The 18,582-nt window shown below is 44.6% G+C and overlaps 1 protein-coding gene across 1 annotated transcript; it reads left to right on the forward strand.

Annotated features, from left to right (window-relative positions):
• The first annotated feature begins 4,395 nt into the window (after positions 1 to 4,395).
• On the forward strand, positions 4,396 to 10,376 carry LOC120686038 (protein PSK SIMULATOR 1-like). The gene is given in 18 exon segments (XM_039968197.1): positions 4,396 to 4,523; positions 4,652 to 4,894; positions 5,155 to 5,356; positions 5,448 to 5,703; positions 5,887 to 6,112; positions 6,206 to 6,350; positions 6,441 to 6,632; positions 6,733 to 6,973; positions 6,975 to 7,041; positions 7,123 to 7,203; positions 7,319 to 7,415; positions 7,587 to 7,653; positions 8,208 to 8,293; positions 8,379 to 8,549; positions 9,048 to 9,164; positions 9,260 to 9,333; positions 9,481 to 9,525; positions 9,984 to 10,376. Coding segments are annotated over 17 exon segments (2,274 nt in total). The 5' UTR covers positions 4,396 to 4,523; positions 4,652 to 4,877; the 3' UTR covers positions 10,174 to 10,376.
• Positions 10,377 to 18,582: the final 8,206 nt, after the last annotated feature.

Consider the following 18,582-nt stretch of genomic DNA (forward strand, 5'->3'; position numbering starts at 1 on the left):
GTTCAATCCACACCCCTTCCTGCACTGTCGTTGTTTTTGTTGTACTGGCCGTTTTTGCATTGGGGAGGAAATGCAAAAGATCTGAATTTTGACCCTGAATTAGCTTGGAGGAAGAACGAGCAGATCCGTTCATTGGTAGCAAGGAGAGGCTGCTGATTGGGGATGGGTAGTATGCAGATGGGGCATACCTATTGTAGTTGTGCAGCTCGTTCGGGCAGGAGCCCGGCCGCCGCCCACTCGTCGCACGGCACACACACACAGAGAGAGAGATGGCGGCGCCCAGAGGAAGACGGCGGCACGCAGGGACGGCGACAGTCCGTTGCGGGAAGCTGAGGCCGAGGGCTTGCGGATCCGGGCTGCTGCAGCAGCTCGTCGTGCCCGCCGCTCGATCCCCCGGCGAGGAAGGAGGAGCGAGGACCCCCGTGGATCTGGCCGCCGCCATGGCCCCGCGCGGGCCTTCGCTTTCCGCTGCCGCCATGGCCCTATGCCCCGCCGTCGAGGGAGTGGGAGGGAGGACGATGGGGAGCAGGGGAGGAGAAGGAGAGGGAGAGGGAGGGAGGGGGCGGAGGGCCGGCGGCACCTGGATTCGCTTGCCTCCGCACCGCCACGGTTGTTGTTCTCTGCCGCCGCCGCACTGCCGCACACGCGCCGAGATGGAGGGAGGAGGATGGGGAGTTCCGTCGCCGCCGCACTGCCTCCGCCTCCACCGCGGCCCGGACGCCGCGCGAGGCGCCTCCGCCCTGCCGCCGCTGCGCGGATCTCGCGAGGACGAATAGCCCGACGAGAACCATCGAGAAAAAAGCCGCGTGGATCTGGCGTTCACAAGTCATCGCGCATGCAGAGGATGGTGTGAACACGAGAAAAAAAAGCAGTTGAGCAGCTCCTACGCCGGTGTGAACGCCTCGACGAGAAAGATGGCGCTATAATTGACACAGTGAGAATCGATCTTCACCCCCGGTTAGAAATCAGAGGGACGGTAGAATTTTCGCTGACGTGGATGCCCGCAGAGCTCACGGAGCCGGGGGGGGGAATGATACATAGAAATAACATGTGAGGACTAACTGCTGATAATAAGAAAAAGAAAACCAAATGATGTGACATGTGACTGGTTGGCCAGTCTTTATCTTTACTAAACGGAGGCTTAATAATAATGGACCCGCAGTGATTTCTAGGGTCCGTAACATCCTATCCAAAACTATAATGAAAACCTAAGAATATATTCATAAAATATGTAAGATCTAATCATAAAATTTAAAAAAAAATTATATCATATTCATCCATATCTCTTTGATGTGAGAATGAAATCCTTCTACAGGCTGAGTTGACCTAGAAAAACTGATTGATCGGTTTCCAGGCGAGAGGTTCATAATGGCATCATAAAAGAACAGATTAGGAAGGAGGCACCTGCAGACCTCTACTTTCTGCACATGCATGTACGACTTCCTCCGAGACATAGACTTAATCATAAATTATTGGAGCGTGCAACACGCGGATGCTGATTCATTCAGCACCAATCATTGAAAGATAACTACTCCAAAAGAGAGAGAAAAACGAGATAGTACTAGACAAAATAATAATTTTATTATACCAAAGGATTAGTACTAGCTAGTTTAATCGCAACAGGTTAACTACCATTTAGAATAGACAGGCCGTACAATAGTTCAACACGCTATATATAAGAAATTTTCTTTAGATTGCTATCTACGTAGAACCATCCCGGTGCTGTGGCCCCACGTGCTCCCCTGCACCAGGTCAATGCGTCCAAAAGTAGTAAGTGGTGCAGAGTTGATGCAGATCTAAGACATAAAGTCCACGCTTGGACCGTCTACAATTTTAGTCGAAGTTGGGTGCACCGTCTGCAATTATGGTCTTGTTTAGATGTGAAAAGTTTTGGGTGTAAAATATTGTAGCACTTTCTTTTGTATTTGATAATTATTGTCCCGTTATGAATTAACTACGCTCAAAAGATTTATCTCGTAAATTATAGTCAAATTGTGTAATTAGTTATTTTGTTTAGCTATATTTAATGTTTCATGCATGCATTCAAAGATTCGATGTGATAAAGAATCTTATAAAATTTTGAAATTTTGAGTACATCTAAACAAGCCCTATTTTGGGTCCTTCTCGAGACCAATTCTTGGGCTTTCGTCGTCAAGAAAGTTTCATGGCACCTTCTCTGTCAGTTATTTTGTCAGCATCCTCTAGGAATCGTCGACTAGCCGTTGCGTCTCCATCTTTTGCTCTCATTGAAGAAAAAAATTTCTGTTATTATTGTATTTTTTAATGCACATCTAGACCACAAGGAAGCGGGAGAAGGCAGCTTACCAATAGGCAATAGTGTATCATCGTATTCAATGTGGAATCATTGCTACTTTCTCTCTTCTGCTTTATTAATATATTGCTGTGGAGATCTCCCCCACAGTTTCTTTCAAAAAAATTGTGGAATCATGTCTCTTGTCCCACTTTTTCTTAATATTTGTTTTCGAAATTACCTACTCCCTCCGTCCTATGAAAAGTGGAATTCTGGATTTTTCAGACAAATTATTGGTAACGTGAAAAGACTCTCGGGCCCTCATTTGTTTGGCACATGCGGTAAATTGCGGCATGCAATTCAAATCTGACAACTTAATTAGACAGACACTTGAGATCCAATCACTAGAATTGCACTCTTTGTAGGATTTTTTTTTCAAATGCAGGATTGCACTTTACATGGAACAGAGGGAGTATTTACTAATCGTGTTCGACACAGAGTCTTTGGTCATATCCTAGTTATTAATTTTTAAATTTTGAAAATAGCTATTTGTTAATCATATCTAATATGGACTCTCTTGAATTAGCTTTGACAGTTAGGTCTTCATAAAATCCACAGTAGTTTAGATTAACGTGGGAATTTATAGATCTTTCAGTGATGTTTAGATTGACGTAGAAATTTTTAGATTTTTTCGGTGAATGTGGTGACTTCTTTTAATATTCTTATTAATGTAATAGATAGATAGATCGATTTGCACAAGTTGGCAACCACGTTTAGGCAAAGTTTTCAACGTGTGTGACCAAGTTTTGGGTCCTTCTGATGACCAATTCTTGGGCTTTCGTTGACGGGGAAGTTTCATGGCACCTACCACCTCTTTATGTTATCCGCATCCTCTAGGAGTCGTCGTGGCGTCTCCATCTTTTGCTGTCATTGAAAAAAAAACAGAATTTCTGTCATTATTGCATTTTTTTTGTAATGCAAATCTAGACAACGAGGAAGCGCGAGAAGGCCGCAGCTTACCATAGGCAATAGTGTATCTTCGTATACGAGGTGGACTCATTGCTCTTGTCCCATTTTTTTGAAATTTTTATTTCTGAAATTACCTATTTACTAATTATGTTCGGCATTGACTCTTTGATCATATCCTAGTTTTTAAATTTTTTATTTTGAAATTAGCTATTTTTTAATTATATTTGATATGGAATCTTGAGTTAGTTTATATAGTTAGATCTTCGTAAAATTCAATGATGCAAATTCTTCTCATTTTATATTAACGCGAGAATTTCAATACAGTATCCTCTCAACGATCGCTGTAAATTTTTATCTTTCAAACTTATTGTTTCTACATCCTCCCAGCTAATGTGGTGGCTTCTTTTTATACTCATTTGTAACACTCTCTTATTAATATAGTACATATTCTATGGTTTGAGGTTTTAGAAGGCTTATTTATAGAAATCAATCATTTATTTCCATATATTTTCTTCATTCTAGTTATTCCTATGCGAGACAAAGAATTCTTTGTGGTACGAAGAAATTTGTTTTTTGAAATATCTTTTAGCATATCTATACTATAAAAATTGAAAATAATTGAAAATATTTTTTACCTGGACCGAGCCCACGATACCCTTCACGTTGAATCCGCCTGTTAGGGTCGAGGGAAGTGGGAGGAAGGGTAGACCCATAGAAATTGCATATTCGAGAATGTTTATACAATATATATTTTTTCTCACAGCATGTTTTGCTTACCTGCTCACGTCCCGAATTGGGAAGGAGTCCTGCGCCTCGGAAGAAAAAGGAGGCCTAGGACAAATTAAAAAGAAAGCAAAATGATTATTTTTATCCCTATTTATTATCCAAATTTCGTGCCAATTAATTCTTGCATGCATGTACACTTTTTAAATAGGGTAAGATGATTTGCAAAACCTCTTCATGGATGGATGTAGCTTTTTGTGACGAATTTAATGGTGATAATTAATTGATGATTGGCTACAGTGATGCTATAATAACCATCCTCTAATAATGCAGTCAAATGGCTCATTAGATTCGTCAGAGTTCCTAGCGCAGGGGTTCTAAAATTGGTTTTGTAAAGTTCCTTTATTTAATATCTCTAATTAGCGGTCAAAATTGTGAACAATTTCACTTCTAGAAAAATCAAACAGGCCTTATGTTTGGAGTCAACAGCCAAGTCAATGTTTTCCAGCCCCCCACTCTTATCCACCTATTCCCCAGGCGCTCATGGCAGTTGAAGTTGGGACGAGCACGTCTTGTGCAGGTTAGTAATCAGTCTCCCCCTCTCTAGAGGAGTTACCTTTTCCTATGATGAAATTGCGTTTTCTTCAGGAGTTACCTTTCCCTATGATGAAATTGTGTTTTCTTTGAAGAGTCTTATGCTTTTTACAGAAGATTTTACGGCATTTATACGCGGATATCCTTAAATTGTTTCTGTGCTGGGATATAAATTTGGTCGCTCAGATACTCTGGATCTTTTGGACTGATTTATTCATCAGATTTTACTCCTAGCTGGATAAGGGGCCTCCGATCCAGATATGAAAGATCGGGTTCAAATTTGTACAAACATCTAGAGTGATTCCTCTTATTCAAACAGCACCCATTAATTGGACGAGAGATGCTCCCTATTTTGCAGTAAATTTTACTATTAACGCTCTTTTCGTGCCGTTGGATTTTGTAGGCTTTGACTAGAGGTGTTAATTGGTGACCTTTAGATGCCCCTCCAACCCTCTTTAGTTTAAAATTTTGTACTAATTTTTCAAACTGAAGTATCATTTTAGAGAATTAGTATAAAATTTTGAATCAAAAAGAGTTGGAGGTGCACCTAAGAGTCACCTAAGATCTCATTTTGGCTTTGATGGTTTGACTTACGGGTAAAACACGGGCACCTTCAGCTTGTTTCACCACAGAAGGGGCAATGAAACTAGTAGGCGTGCTTTGTCGCTGAAGACTACGGACTTTGATACGATAGAGAGCATGCTACAAGATCCATGTGCAGAGCCATTGTGTCTGCCAATAGACTTTTTGAAAGCCATCACGCGTGATTTCTCTAGCGACCAAGAATTGGGAAGAGGTGGGCACGGTGTGGTTTACAAGGTATTCCTGTTCCCTTTTACCCACTTCACTTTTCAAATGCTACCAATTAATAATAAGAAACGCTCAAAGATATTGGAATGAGGTTGAACAGGGTGTTCTTCGAAATGGGAAGGCGATTGCTGTGAAGAAGCTTTCTGAAATGCAGCTAGAAGATACTCAGTTCCACAATGAAGTCACTTACCTTATCGGATTGAAACACCAAAATATAGTTCAACTTGTGGGCTATTGTGCTGAATCACGATGGGAAGCCACCCAAGTAAGCGGGAAATATGTTATGGCTGAAATACGAAAAAGGCTACTCTGCTTTGAGTATGTAAATAACAAGAGCCTCGATAAGTACCTTTCTGGTATGATAACGTCACTCTTTGTTTCCTATTGCATTTTTGTTAATATATAGCATAAATGCAATCATATTTTCTGCAATTCTGCCATTGGATAGCTCTACCCCTATAAAGTAGTACCACAATATTACTGTTGGATGACCTCGCATGTATTAGCTAGATTGTACGTCTATTTTTGTTTTTGTACAGCTGAATCTTGTGGACTTGAATGGCACTGGAGGTATGACATAATTAGGGGAATTTGCTCTGGTTTGCACTATCTTCACACGGAATGCCATATTATTCATTTGGATCTTAAACCTGAGAATATATTACTGGATGACAATATGGTGCCAAAAATTACGGATTTTGGCATGTCTAGACTCTTTGGCCAACAACAGTCGCGATTTATCACTGAAAGTCGCGGGGGGACACTGTAAGCTAATCCTCTGAAGAACATCCTCTTAAGAACTATATTGTTCTTTAGTCCAATTAATAAACCTTATGGTATTCTCTTGTTATATTGCAGTGGATACATGGCACCAGAATACTTAACGAATGGGCTGATATCAACAAAGTCAGATATATTCAGTTTCGGAGTTATAATCATAGAACTAATGACGGGATCCAGGGACTATCCCCAGAGTGGTGCTTTCGGTCAGTTCATCGAAAATATACAGTTCAGCCTTTGTCTAACTTTTTCCTTGTTATATAAAAGAATACTTTTTTTATTCTGACTCAATTACTGTGGCATATATGTTTAGGTGGCTGCAAATTGGAGGAATAGGTTGGAAAAGATACATATGTACATACCTTTGGAAATATACAGTCAACAAGTAAACAAATGCATCATGATAGGACTAAAATGTGTTGACCCTGATCCAAAGAAAAGGCCTTCTGCATTGGATATAATCCAAATGCTTGATGCAATAGAATGTACAAATAGGCCGACATCGGTACATGTGCTATCCCCTTCCTGTTGAATTGGTAGCAAATTTACCTAATATGCAAACATTACATGAGTTATTTTCAACATGCCTTCCTCTGATCCCACAGGAGTTACAAATGAGCATGTTATCCAACATATGCGCTGCAACCTCCAGCAATCCACAGATGTTTGGTAGAGCATTCACCTCAAAAACTGCAAACATCATTAGTACGCTCACCGTCTCTGGCAAAGGAAGACGGACAACAATTCTGGCCTTTGAGATTGCCAATACAGTTGTGAAGGGTTCCTGCCTAATGAAAACTCTCCAAACAGAACATCCAGCATGTGAAAGAGGGGGTGCTTAGGTCCAAAGGTGTCCGCCTTTTGATATCAGAGGATTACCGTCAGTTGCTACCTCTTGTTGAAGCTGACATAAGGTGATGGGATTGTGTTGGACCTTTAATCATCTGATGATGCTTTTCAAGATTTGCTTATATGCATTTAGTTGAATTATGCAGAGAAGACTTGAGTCAATTTTGCAAAGAGTTAGCTCGCTTTGGAAATCACTGTAGCGATCCCAGATGGCACAATTTGGAAAGGTATCTATTCAGGTAAAATATTACTATTATGATAGCACGATATTATTGTTTTAGGCTCCATGGCTTTGTGGTTCCTTATGTTGTGTGTCCTCAGACAATTATTTCCTGTCAACAGAAATAGACCACAGTCTGAAGTGACAACTCGGCACAAATTGCAGGAAGCAGCAAATCGCAGTATGCAAATTTTGATGACGGTTGCACATTTCACCACGGTCAGTTTGTTTCTTTGCACACACAAACATCCTTACTAGTTACTACTATTTTTTTTTCCGAATAGCTTAGAGGCATAGCCCATTTCCATTTCATGCAAAATTGAAATACCAGAGTACTACTCCTACTTTTTAATCTTAAATCACTGAAATCCTTTACTTTCCATTGTTCAGGAACTGTGTTCAGAATTGCTTGCATTGAACAAGCTTTATGTTACTTTGGAGGATCCAACCATGAGCAGTTTGTACTTCATGCTTCTATTTTTTTGTTTCAATGAAAACATCCATATATGTAGTATTCAATTAAAACAACGTGTTCTGATTGATTTTTTGTCACGGTTGCAAGCGCGCTGAGATTCTTGCACGTACTGCCACCTCTGTCACCAACTCACCGACCTCGACCTGCGTTTCTTTACTGGCTTGCTGCCGTATAACACCGCTCTGAACCAAATGCTATGTCACTTGTTATATAGATCGTCCCTATGTCAAGTGCAGTGGTGCGGTGGCAATTTGACTGGTTAATTAGGGAGGGAGACGAACATTGACATATAGGTTTGAGGGGGATAATTCTGAGGCATTTTCTTAATGTTTCAAAGATTCATTGATGGTATTTTCAATAACAAACATCATTGTGAATATATAATTGTATTTCCCACGTAGGCCCGTAGTTGTAGGGGCTATTGGGCTAGTTTCTTAGAAAATGGCAGGCTAACTGCAATATGTACAGCACCTATAGTAATAGTGCAGATATGTTACCTTTTTTTTTATTTTGACCATGCACAATTATGTACGCAGAATCCATACGAAGTCAAGTAAAGAACCAAAGAAATGTTGTGAAGAAGTTGAAAAGGAAATCATTTTGGTCCAAGTTGATGGAAGAAGTAATATATCTCTGGATAATGGTTTTGTGGTATATTCTATCTGGTTCACGAAATTACAACATTGTTCCATACTGTTCTGTTCTAGGTTCTAGAAAAACTTGAAGACATATGGCAGTTCATGCTTTTGGAGGTCAATACTGATTTCTTGAACTGTGGAGATCAATCTGTAATGCCAATGAGCAACCTTCATCAAACATTAGGGCCAACTGGACTCGCACTACACTATGCCAATGTCATTTTGCAGATAAATACTTTGGTAGGCCCGTGTTCTTATGATATCAGCTTATATTCATGCAAAATTGTTAGTCAATCCACCCAAGGCATTTGACAAAAGAACCATTTTATTGTAGGACATTGGCAACTACTACTATCATTGATTTTTTTTTTCTTTTTAGTTCCTCATAAAATTTAAACATCAGCCACAAATTTCCTCACAATTTGTAATAAATACAAAATCATGATCATTTTGAAGTGTTACAAAAATTTTAGTGTAATGCCATAGCTTATGTGTCACTGAACATCTCAAATGTCTTAGCACTTTACAAATATCAATGAAGGGCATACTTGGCAGCGAAGGACCCTTTTTAAATTTTGGAAAGAAATAATCCTTTATATGAAGAACTGCCCACAATGTTTAAATATATTTTTTTCCAAAAAAATGGGACCTGGCAAATATTGAAAGCAGAAACAGTGGTGCAATATTGTCCTAGCACTTTCATTAGTTTGAAATTTTCTCTTATGTCCATTGCTTCAGTATTGTCATGCATTGGCCTCACCAGCAGAGGTACCTGGTGAAGCTAGGGATGCACTGTACCAGGCACTGCCTCGTTCCATCAGATCGAAGTTGCGAGGGCGTTGGCCCAAAGAAAAAGTAATCAGCCCCTTTCTTCGAACTAACATTTCACAATATGTAGCCAGTTAATTACTCTGTTCGTCGATTCTGATCCTTGCAGTGGTTTCTTGTAGACAATGCTAGCAGAGGTCAGAGCTGAAATGGACAGAACACTTCGATGGCTTGTGCCGGTTGCAGAATCCACGAAGTAACGCATGTTCTAAATAAATGAACTGGTTTTCTGTGCACCACTTTCTTCAAATGAAATCTCTCTCCGATATTCTAGTTTGCTTCAAATTATCATTACGTGTTATGTTCAGTTGTTCACATGTATCTTCATTCCATGTATATTCAGACAGTATTACAAAAACGGAGCATTCGGAGAATGGGCAATGAGAGGGTAGGTACACCCCCACGACCCTCACAATAAATTTCTATATCATTATGCTATTACAAGTTTTAGACCTTGATATATAGGTGATTTCTTTTTTATTTGATAGGATTACCCCGCCCATTTCCAAATTTAGAATGGAATACTTTATTGATTTTTTAGTCCCGTTAATTGACATAGATGCAAATACTCTACTAGGATGATGCACAAGAAATGGTCTTTAACTTTAATTGACATAGATGCAAATGCTCTTCTAGGATGACACATAAGAAAGAGACAGGATAGCTTAGTTGGTAGAGCAGAGAACTGAAAATCCTCGAGTCACCAGTTCAAATCTGGTTCCTGGCACAGAAAAAAAGGTTTACCGAATAGATATTGATACAAATATCTTGAGATGGATTGAGGTACATATTCATTAATAATATAGATACTAATTCATTAATAATATCCATGCCTTCCTGTATCAGGATTGAGGATGTGGATTTGGAGGACGTGCTTCCGTTTGGAGCAGATCAGCGTCAGATCATCGTCAGTCCCATGCTGATGCATGAAAACGGCAAAGTAAACAAGATAGAGACGCTGTACTATGCCAACAAGGAGAGGACAGAAGGTTACATACTGGACCTAGTTCGTGCTCTTCATTGTCTTGTTTGCTAGAGTACTTTGGACGAGCTAGACTTTCACCGAATAGAAGTTCATAAGAAAATGTAACCTTTCACCGATTCAATCTATAATTGGCCACGATCCAACAGAAGTTTATATGTTGAAATTTGTTTGGAAGATAGCTAAGATCAAAAGTTTCTGTAACAGTTATGGCCTATTCTTTTTTATGCAAATTTTGAAACATCATTAACTGTTAATCCCACATGTGAGCAAACTATCCATTTGCTTCACTCTTGCTTGCTATCTCCCTTTCACTCGCAAAGTCTCGCGATTGGGTCTTTTGAGAAAGAGCAATAATTTCACGGATGGGATGATCACGATGGATCACCCGATATCGAGGGTCTTTGGGTTCTGAAACTTAGGCTGCAGAGCATAGCGTCTCTGTATCGGCGGACATTGAGCTTGGCTTCCGCGACGGCAACACCAGTTGAGCTGAATGGACGATCAGCTGGCTCCATGTCCCCTAGACGCCTACAAGGTTGCAGTGGACGCATCAGCTGGCTCCATTTTCTTTATAAAAATACTACTTTCGTTCAAATGTGTAAGGGATATTACTTTTGTGCTCAGTCAATTTTCTCTACTTTAAAAAAGTTATACGAAAATGCATTAATATCTAAATACCAAATGAATGCGTTATTAGATATATTTTCAGGGTTGATTTAATTAAACTAATTGATATTGTATTTATTGGTGCATGTTTCTACAAACTCGGTAAAGTTAGAAAGCTTGACTTATTAGAAAAAAAACTTTTAATATTTTAAAATTCAACGACGCATCTCATACATGTCTGCACCATGCACCAACAACTACAATATGCTAAATCAACCATGAAAATATATCTAATAGCAAATTCATTTGGCAAGCCACCTACAATGTCCTCAAGCACTGTCAAGGTGCACGAAGAACAACAGGTTTGGGAGTTGGACGACCTAGGATTTTGAAACCCTTAAATTTCGTGTTAAAAGGACGACCTAGGATTTTGAATACCTTTTATATTTATATAGAGGGGAGGTCTTACCCCACTAGGTGTTGAAACCCTTAAATTTCGTGTTAAAATATAACTCCTAAGTCGAAATGCACATCCAAAACTGGTCTGGCCAGTTTGAAATCTGATTTGACCGGTTTTCTAGGGTCATATTTTCCCGAAGTCGTAAATCCGAACTTCAAATCGGCGTTCTATATATGCTTTTCGATCGTCTCGGAGAGCTACGCAATGATGAAGTCCAATTTGCATTTGGCCAAACCGGTGACACTGGTTTGTGTACACCGCCAGGCCAGTCTATACACCAGTGTCAATTTTGGTCATCAACACTATTTATGCTTTATCAATGATAGAATATATCTACCATCCCACCCTCTCTGTCTCTCTGAGGTGATCATGGGTATGGAGTGCATATATGTATTCCCAGATTGATATGAGCACCCGTGGTTGTACTGCTACATAGTTTAGGGTTTTGAATCCATTCTTCTAAAAAACTAATATTTGTGCACTTCTCCATATATATTTTTAATTGATTCTACACTAAATATTATTTCATTTAAAAAAAATAAAAGGTGAAAAAATTAAATAGATCTTGGGGTCCGAAATGCTTTACTTTACATCCTCATTTTCTTTGGAATCTAGTAATATTTCATCTTATTTTCTATATTTTTTGAACAACTTCTTATTTTCTAAATGATATCCCCATATATGACTCATGTATTTACATATCTTGGAATCTCTACTTTTATTGCAATCTCTACTTTTATTTGCCGGAGAGTTTGGTTCATTGGTTATTGTTAAGAAAATATCTGCATCTCCATCAACACTAGCGAGATGTATGGATAATAATCACAACCCTCAGCAAACAGTACACGGCAAAAATTTGGTCGGCAAAGAGCTCCTTGCCTAGTGTTTTTTGTCGTGCACTCGAAAAAAGTTTGTTGTGTACTAAACTGACACTCGGTAAAGAATTTTTAGAAGAAATAAAAAATCCCAACCACACCTTCCGAAACCTTCCGAAACCGGCGTTGTCACCACCGTTCGCCGCCACCACCTTGCCTGCAGCCCTACCGCCACCTCCATCCTTGTCCCGCCTCTTTTGCAGCTCACCACCGCAGCTCGCCGCACCGCCCTTCCTGCTTCGCGCCGTCGCCCAAAGTCAGAGGAACCTTGCCGCACGCCACCCCAAGGCCACGTCGGAGCTCATGCTGCACCGGGCTTCGCCGCCGTTCCCTACGCCTCACGCTTTCTTCACGCCGACATGCCGCCCTGCCCCTCGCCCTTGCACACCTTCGCCAAGCCACCCCGGAGCAACGCCGCCAGAGCCCACGCGGTCGTGCCTGAGTTCAACATCACTCGGAGTATTGAAACTGTTATCCATCACATGGAGCTCGCCAAGCCGCCGCCATAGCCCGGAGTTGTTCTCGCCTCGCCGACCACTGTGCTGCCTCGCTGCCGCCGCACTGCTTCGCTAGCGCCACACCGCCCTCACGCCTGCACCCACGCCCTCCGCGCACCAGCCACCACCAGCCTCACGTCACACGCGTCTACTGTGGGGAGGGAGCAGATAAGATCAATATGAGTGTGGAGAGTGTTAGCATAGGTGTTGTGGCCGATGGGCCTTGGTGTACTGGCCGCATGGGCCTTAGGGTTTTGGATAGTTGGTTCACATATGGTACGGATCTCTTGATTGGTGGTGTTTCTATAAACCCTGGAAACCCTACCATATTGCTTTCTTGGTACAAGAGTCTAGGATCCTAACCGGATTCTTCCCCTTCCTCTGCCCTGAAGTTTGTGCCAGCCCTCCCTTTGGCTGCACGACTTCCATGGCCAGGACTCCCCTCTCACCCCAAAGGCCGCCGCCACCGCCGCTGAAGAATAGAGGAAGCATGCGGAGGCTGCCGAGGCCGAGCGCAAGGACCGCCAGGCCGCGCGATGCGGCCCCTGCTCAGGCTGCCAAGGCTGAGCAGGAGGCGGCCGATGCTGCCAAGGAGATCGATGCCCTCGCTGCTCGCCCTCGACGACACCCAGGGCCACGACGACCGCTCCAGTGACGACAGCTATCTTCACAGCGCCATGCTTCAACATGAAGCCGCCGTCGTTATCAATCTGCATGCCCAGGCCGTGGGTGTCCAGAACATCCGCAGCCTCATCCAATCCATCCTCACATCGCCACTGGCAACTACAACCGCTGGCGGGATGAGTTCCTCCTCGTCATCGGGTAGTACTCCCTCGAGGACCACGACCTCCATGACACGCCGGCACCAAACTTCCACAACTGGGTACACATGGATTGCATCATCAAGTCGTGGATTGCAGGTACTATCTCCATCGATCTCGCTGAGATAGTGGAGCGTACCTCCACAGCCCACGATGTCTGGCTAGCCCTGGAAACCCAATTCTTGGGGAACCGGGAGACTCGTGCACTCCACCGCGACCTGCAGTTCCAAAACTTCGTCCAGGACGATCTCTCCATCGCCGACTACTGTCATCGCTTCAGGACCATGGCGGACAGCTTCGCCACCCTTGGCGAACCCGTCACCGACCGCACGTTGGTCCTCAACGACATATGCGGCCTCAAAGATCGGTACAGCAACATCAGCCGCCATCTCCGTCGTGGCCGTCCATTCCTGCAGTTCAAGGACGTCATCTCTGAGCTAACCTTGGAGGAGCTGACGATGGTGCACAAGCTGGCGGCTTCCCCCATTGCCCTTGTTGCGGCCACGTCAAAGCCTTTGAGCACCGCCCCTACCTTGGGCGGCGGCCGGCCATCCGACTAGCGCTTGCATGGCTCTAGCTCCGTGGCGCCACATCCAAGTCCAACCCACGGTGGAACAAATAGCACAGCATGTCCTCTAGCAACAACTCGCCCGCCACAGGCAGCATGACCCCCTCCTCCGGCGGCTCTGGGACCTCCAAGGGGGCTGGCTCGGGTGCCTCCACTGCGCCTTGACCGTCGCTCCACAAACCATGGGCTGGATCCATTCAGATGTGGCCCGGCCCGCGGCCTCCGCTGGCCCCCCTGCCCGTCCCCACCAGCCTACCCCAGCAGCAGGCGCTGCTGGCCCAGGTGCACGCTCCGGCGCATGCGTACGCCATGTAGCAGCACGCCCAGCAGCAGGCCTAGGTGCAGGTTCAGCTACAGGTGCAGCAGGTGCAGGCGCAGCAGCTCTAGGCCCAACTACAGTGGCCACCGCCAGGGTTCCAGAACCCCTCCGTCGCCCCTTCCTCCTGGGATCAGTAGTCCTTGGCTTCTTCCTTCAGCACCGTGAACCTCCAGCAGCCTCCGACCAACTACTGGTACTTCGATTCAGGTGCCACATCCCACATGAGCTCTAATCCCAATACTCTTTCACATACTTCTTTTTCGCGGTATCCTTCTCCTTCGTCCATTATTGTTGGTAACATCTCTCTTTTACCCATCACTACTACTAGTTCTACATAGCTTCCTAGTTCGTTTTTCCTTAATATTATTCTTGTTTCTCCAAACCTTATTAAGAACCTCATATCTGTGCGCCAGTTTACTTCCGACAATAATTGTTCTATTGAGTTTGATCCGGCTGGTTGTTCTGTGAAGGACCTTCAAACCAGGAGAATTCTCGCTAGGTGCAATAGCTCGGGACCCCTATATCCACTATGTCATCCTGCAGCCACAGCTCTTCTCAGCGGCCTCGCCTCCTTGCTTTGGCACCGGCGTCTCGGGCATCCTAGTCATGAGGACATGTCCAAGCTTGCACCCATCCTACCCCTTTGTAATAAAGATAATAGCAATTCATTATGTCATGCTTGTCAGTTAGGTCGACATACTTGTCTACCTTTTCATACGTCATCCTCACGTGCATCTAGCAACTTTGATCTAATACATTGTGACCTCTGGACTTCAACTATCGCTAGTATCTCTGGTTAAAAATATTACTTGGTCATTTTGGATGATTGTTCGCATCACTTGTAGACTTTCCTCTTACGTATGAAATCTGACACATTTCCTACAATTTCTAACTTCATTGCCCATGTAGCGAAACTCAGTTCAGCGCCTCCATTAAGGCCGTCCAGTGTGACAACGGCCGTGAGTTTGACAACTCTAGCGCCCGAACTTTCTTCCTCACCCACGGTAAAGTTGAGCGCATAATTCGTTCCACCAACAATATTATACACTCTCTTTTGTTCCAGGCCAGCATGCCCTCATCCTACTGGGCCGAGGCTCTTGCCACTGCTACATACCTTCTCAACATCCTGCCCATAAAGATGCTCCAGTTTGTCACACCGCACTTCGCTCTCCATGGCGCGTTGCCGTCCTACGATCACCTCCGCGTCTTTGGGTGCGCCTGCTATCCAAACCTGTCTGCCATAGCTAGCCACAAGCTCGCACCTCACTCCACCTTGTGCGTCTTTCTCGGCTACTCTCCCCACCATAAAGGATACCGCTGCCTTGACACCGTCTCCAACCGGGTCATCATCTCTCGTCATGTCACTTTCGACGAGACCGTGTTTCCTTTCTCAAAGGAGACCCCTGCTCCCACTTCGGCAGACTTTGAGTTTTTGGATGATTTCAATAATGCAGTGCAAGTTCCCATTGGACCATCTCAACCACTACTGCCTGTAGGTACCGGAGTTTCCCCTCCCGCTCAACAACGTGCGGTCATCGCACGCCACGTGCGGCTTCCGATTCCACAGGCGCCTACCCAGCATCTCCGCTGGTGCCCCCGGTGCTCACTCTACCGGCCCCATGCGGCTTCCGGTCACCTCCAGCTTCGCAACAGCTGGACGTGGCCGCCCTGCATCCGGTCGCGACCAGCCCTCTAGCTGCCTCTTCGTCGCCTGTACATCTACAGCAGCCACCCATGGCTGCCCTTTCACCGCCTCCTTGCCAACAGCCATTGCGGATTGGTCCCCACCGGCCCCTCGAGGACTTCCAGCACGTCTACACTCGTTGGGCGCCTGTTCCTGCCGGACCCATCTCCACCTCGCCCTGTGCCTCTCCCAAAAGGCACCGTCCCTGTTCCCCATGTGGTGAACAGGCACGCCATGACCAGTCAGGCAAAGCACGGGTTCCGGCAACCGCCGTTGTACCACGTCGCTCCACTCTCGCCTGTTCCGAAGACCTTCCGTAGTGCCCTTTCCAATCTGAATTGGTGGGCCGCTATGGAGGAAGAACATGCCGCCCTGCTGCAGAACCATACATGGGATCTTGTGCCATGACCCACTCGTTCCAACATTGTCTTAGGGAAGTGGATATTCAAGCACAAGTACCTATCTGATGGTTCCATTGAGCGATACAACTCTCGGTGGGTGTTGGCATTTCTTAACGTCGCTACTAGGAGGGGTTAATTCCCAGCAACGACGCCAGAAATGCCGGTGGCGTTCCACATTACCTTCACTATGAATGGGATAGGTTCATAGCAACGACACCATGAAACGTCGTGCGGTATGTCTTAACGATTACAGAAGGATCCGCAAGCGCACGGATATACCGTTGTAGCATTTCACCCGGAAATATTCAGGGTATCATTATTTATATTTTCCCAAGGCATGGCGAGGTTGTGTAAAGATGTTTACTTGTTATATAACCATAACATTATGAGATAAGGTGCAGACTGCTGATTATACAGGGGTAAGTGATAAATAAGGATAATCAGGGGTAATGTGACACACACAGAACAGCCAACTCTCATGAATAAAGAATAAATGAATACACCTAAGGTTAGCGGGAGCATAGGCAACAAATCCTAGTATACTATTCATGTTAGCAGAGAAGTTATGTTAGCCACATGCTTAGAACTGCAAGTGCCGGAAAATTAGGGACATCGGGGAGAATGACCCACACTGGAGAACACCCAGTCCCGTTTCATCTTTGCATGAACTCCTACACGATACCTAAATATCGGGGAGTACGCTAACCAAGAAGCAGCTTCCCGGCGGACCGACAGGGCTGTCACCACCTGCGGTCTACCCCAGTCAAACCGTGGAGCGCCATCATATCCAAGGGATCCCACTTAGCCGGGCACCATGCCCGCACATGAGGTCACTACCTTAGCACCCCCAGTCCCCCACCCTTCGGATGGACAGGTAAGATGATAAGGCAATCCCGAAAGCACAACGAACCGATATCCTTACCCAGATCATTTGGTCTAGGCAAGCAACTAATACAACTTGATGAAGAACAGATCATGGCAAAGCAAGCTAAGAACTTAGCAAGACAACCATGAATGTACTTTGTATTAATATCATAACAAATGTCGGAATACAAAGCCATATCGGAGGCCGAGGATTGCTTGCCGACCCCAAGACGACTGGATTCGCTAAGGAAATGAGGCACTAGCCTAGCTCCACTACCCTAAGGAGTACAAGTCACAAGAGAGTGTGAGAGAGGCTTCTTCAAGTGGTGTGTGGTATGAGAGTGGTGGGAGGCCCCTTATATAGCCCTTGAGGTCGGTTCCCGCCAAGTTTATATATGGAAACATCGATAACCACCTTCAGGATGATCAGATCAAGCTTCCAGCCAAAATGCACCTGGACGGGAGGTGGGCCAGGTTTGGCTGACCCATGGGGTCAACCGGCCCCACCTCGCCGCCTCTGGCCACTGACCTTCTCTGGTACACTACCCCGTGGGTCCTCTTGTCTGATACGTTGGTGCCGGGTTTGTTTGGTCGGTTTGCTCTGACATATGGGCCTCTTTTGGATATGTTACACAGGACGCGATCTTGTGCGACTTCGTCTGCATATTTTTCGTGTTTTCTTATTATTCCAGACTTGTGCTCCTGAAAACATAAATCTTCCAAAACAACTATGGAGCTAGGGTAGTGATACAAATATGCGAGTAAGAGGTATGGTTTTTCTTCTTTTGTGAGTATAGTTGGTGGTCATATTTTGCAATTAACGACCGTCAACAGTGGGTTCTCCGTGGCTTCACCCAGCACCCTAGCATTGACTTCGACGAGACCTTCAGCCCCATCGTCAAGCCTGCCACTGTTCGCATAGTGTTGTCCTTAGAGCTCTCTCACGGGTGGGCCGTCCATCAGCGCCTTTCTGTATGGCACTTTATCCGAGACCGTCTACTGTACTCTACTAGCCGAATTTGAGGACCCTGTTCATCCCGACTACATCTGTCGGCTCAACAAGTCACTGTATGGGCTCAAGCAGGCTCCTTGTGCATGGTACAGCAGGTTTGCAGCACATCTTCTCACACTTGGGTTCGTCGAGGCCAAGTCCGATGCTTCCTTGTTCATCTACAACCGTGGAGCCGATCTAATCTACCTACTGTTGTATGTCAATGACATTGTGCTCACTGCTTCATCCCTGGATCTTCTTCGGCACACTATCCTTGCACTGCAGCAGGAGTTCTTGGTGAATGATCTCAGCGAGTTGCACCACTTCCTTGGGATGCACGTTCAGCGTTGTGGTTTTGGTCTTCTACTCTCCCA

The sequence above is a fragment of the Panicum virgatum genome, chromosome 8N (genome assembly GCF_016808335.1).
Source record: "Panicum virgatum strain AP13 chromosome 8N, P.virgatum_v5, whole genome shotgun sequence".
Lineage (NCBI taxonomy): Eukaryota > Viridiplantae > Streptophyta > Magnoliopsida > Poales > Poaceae > Panicum > Panicum virgatum.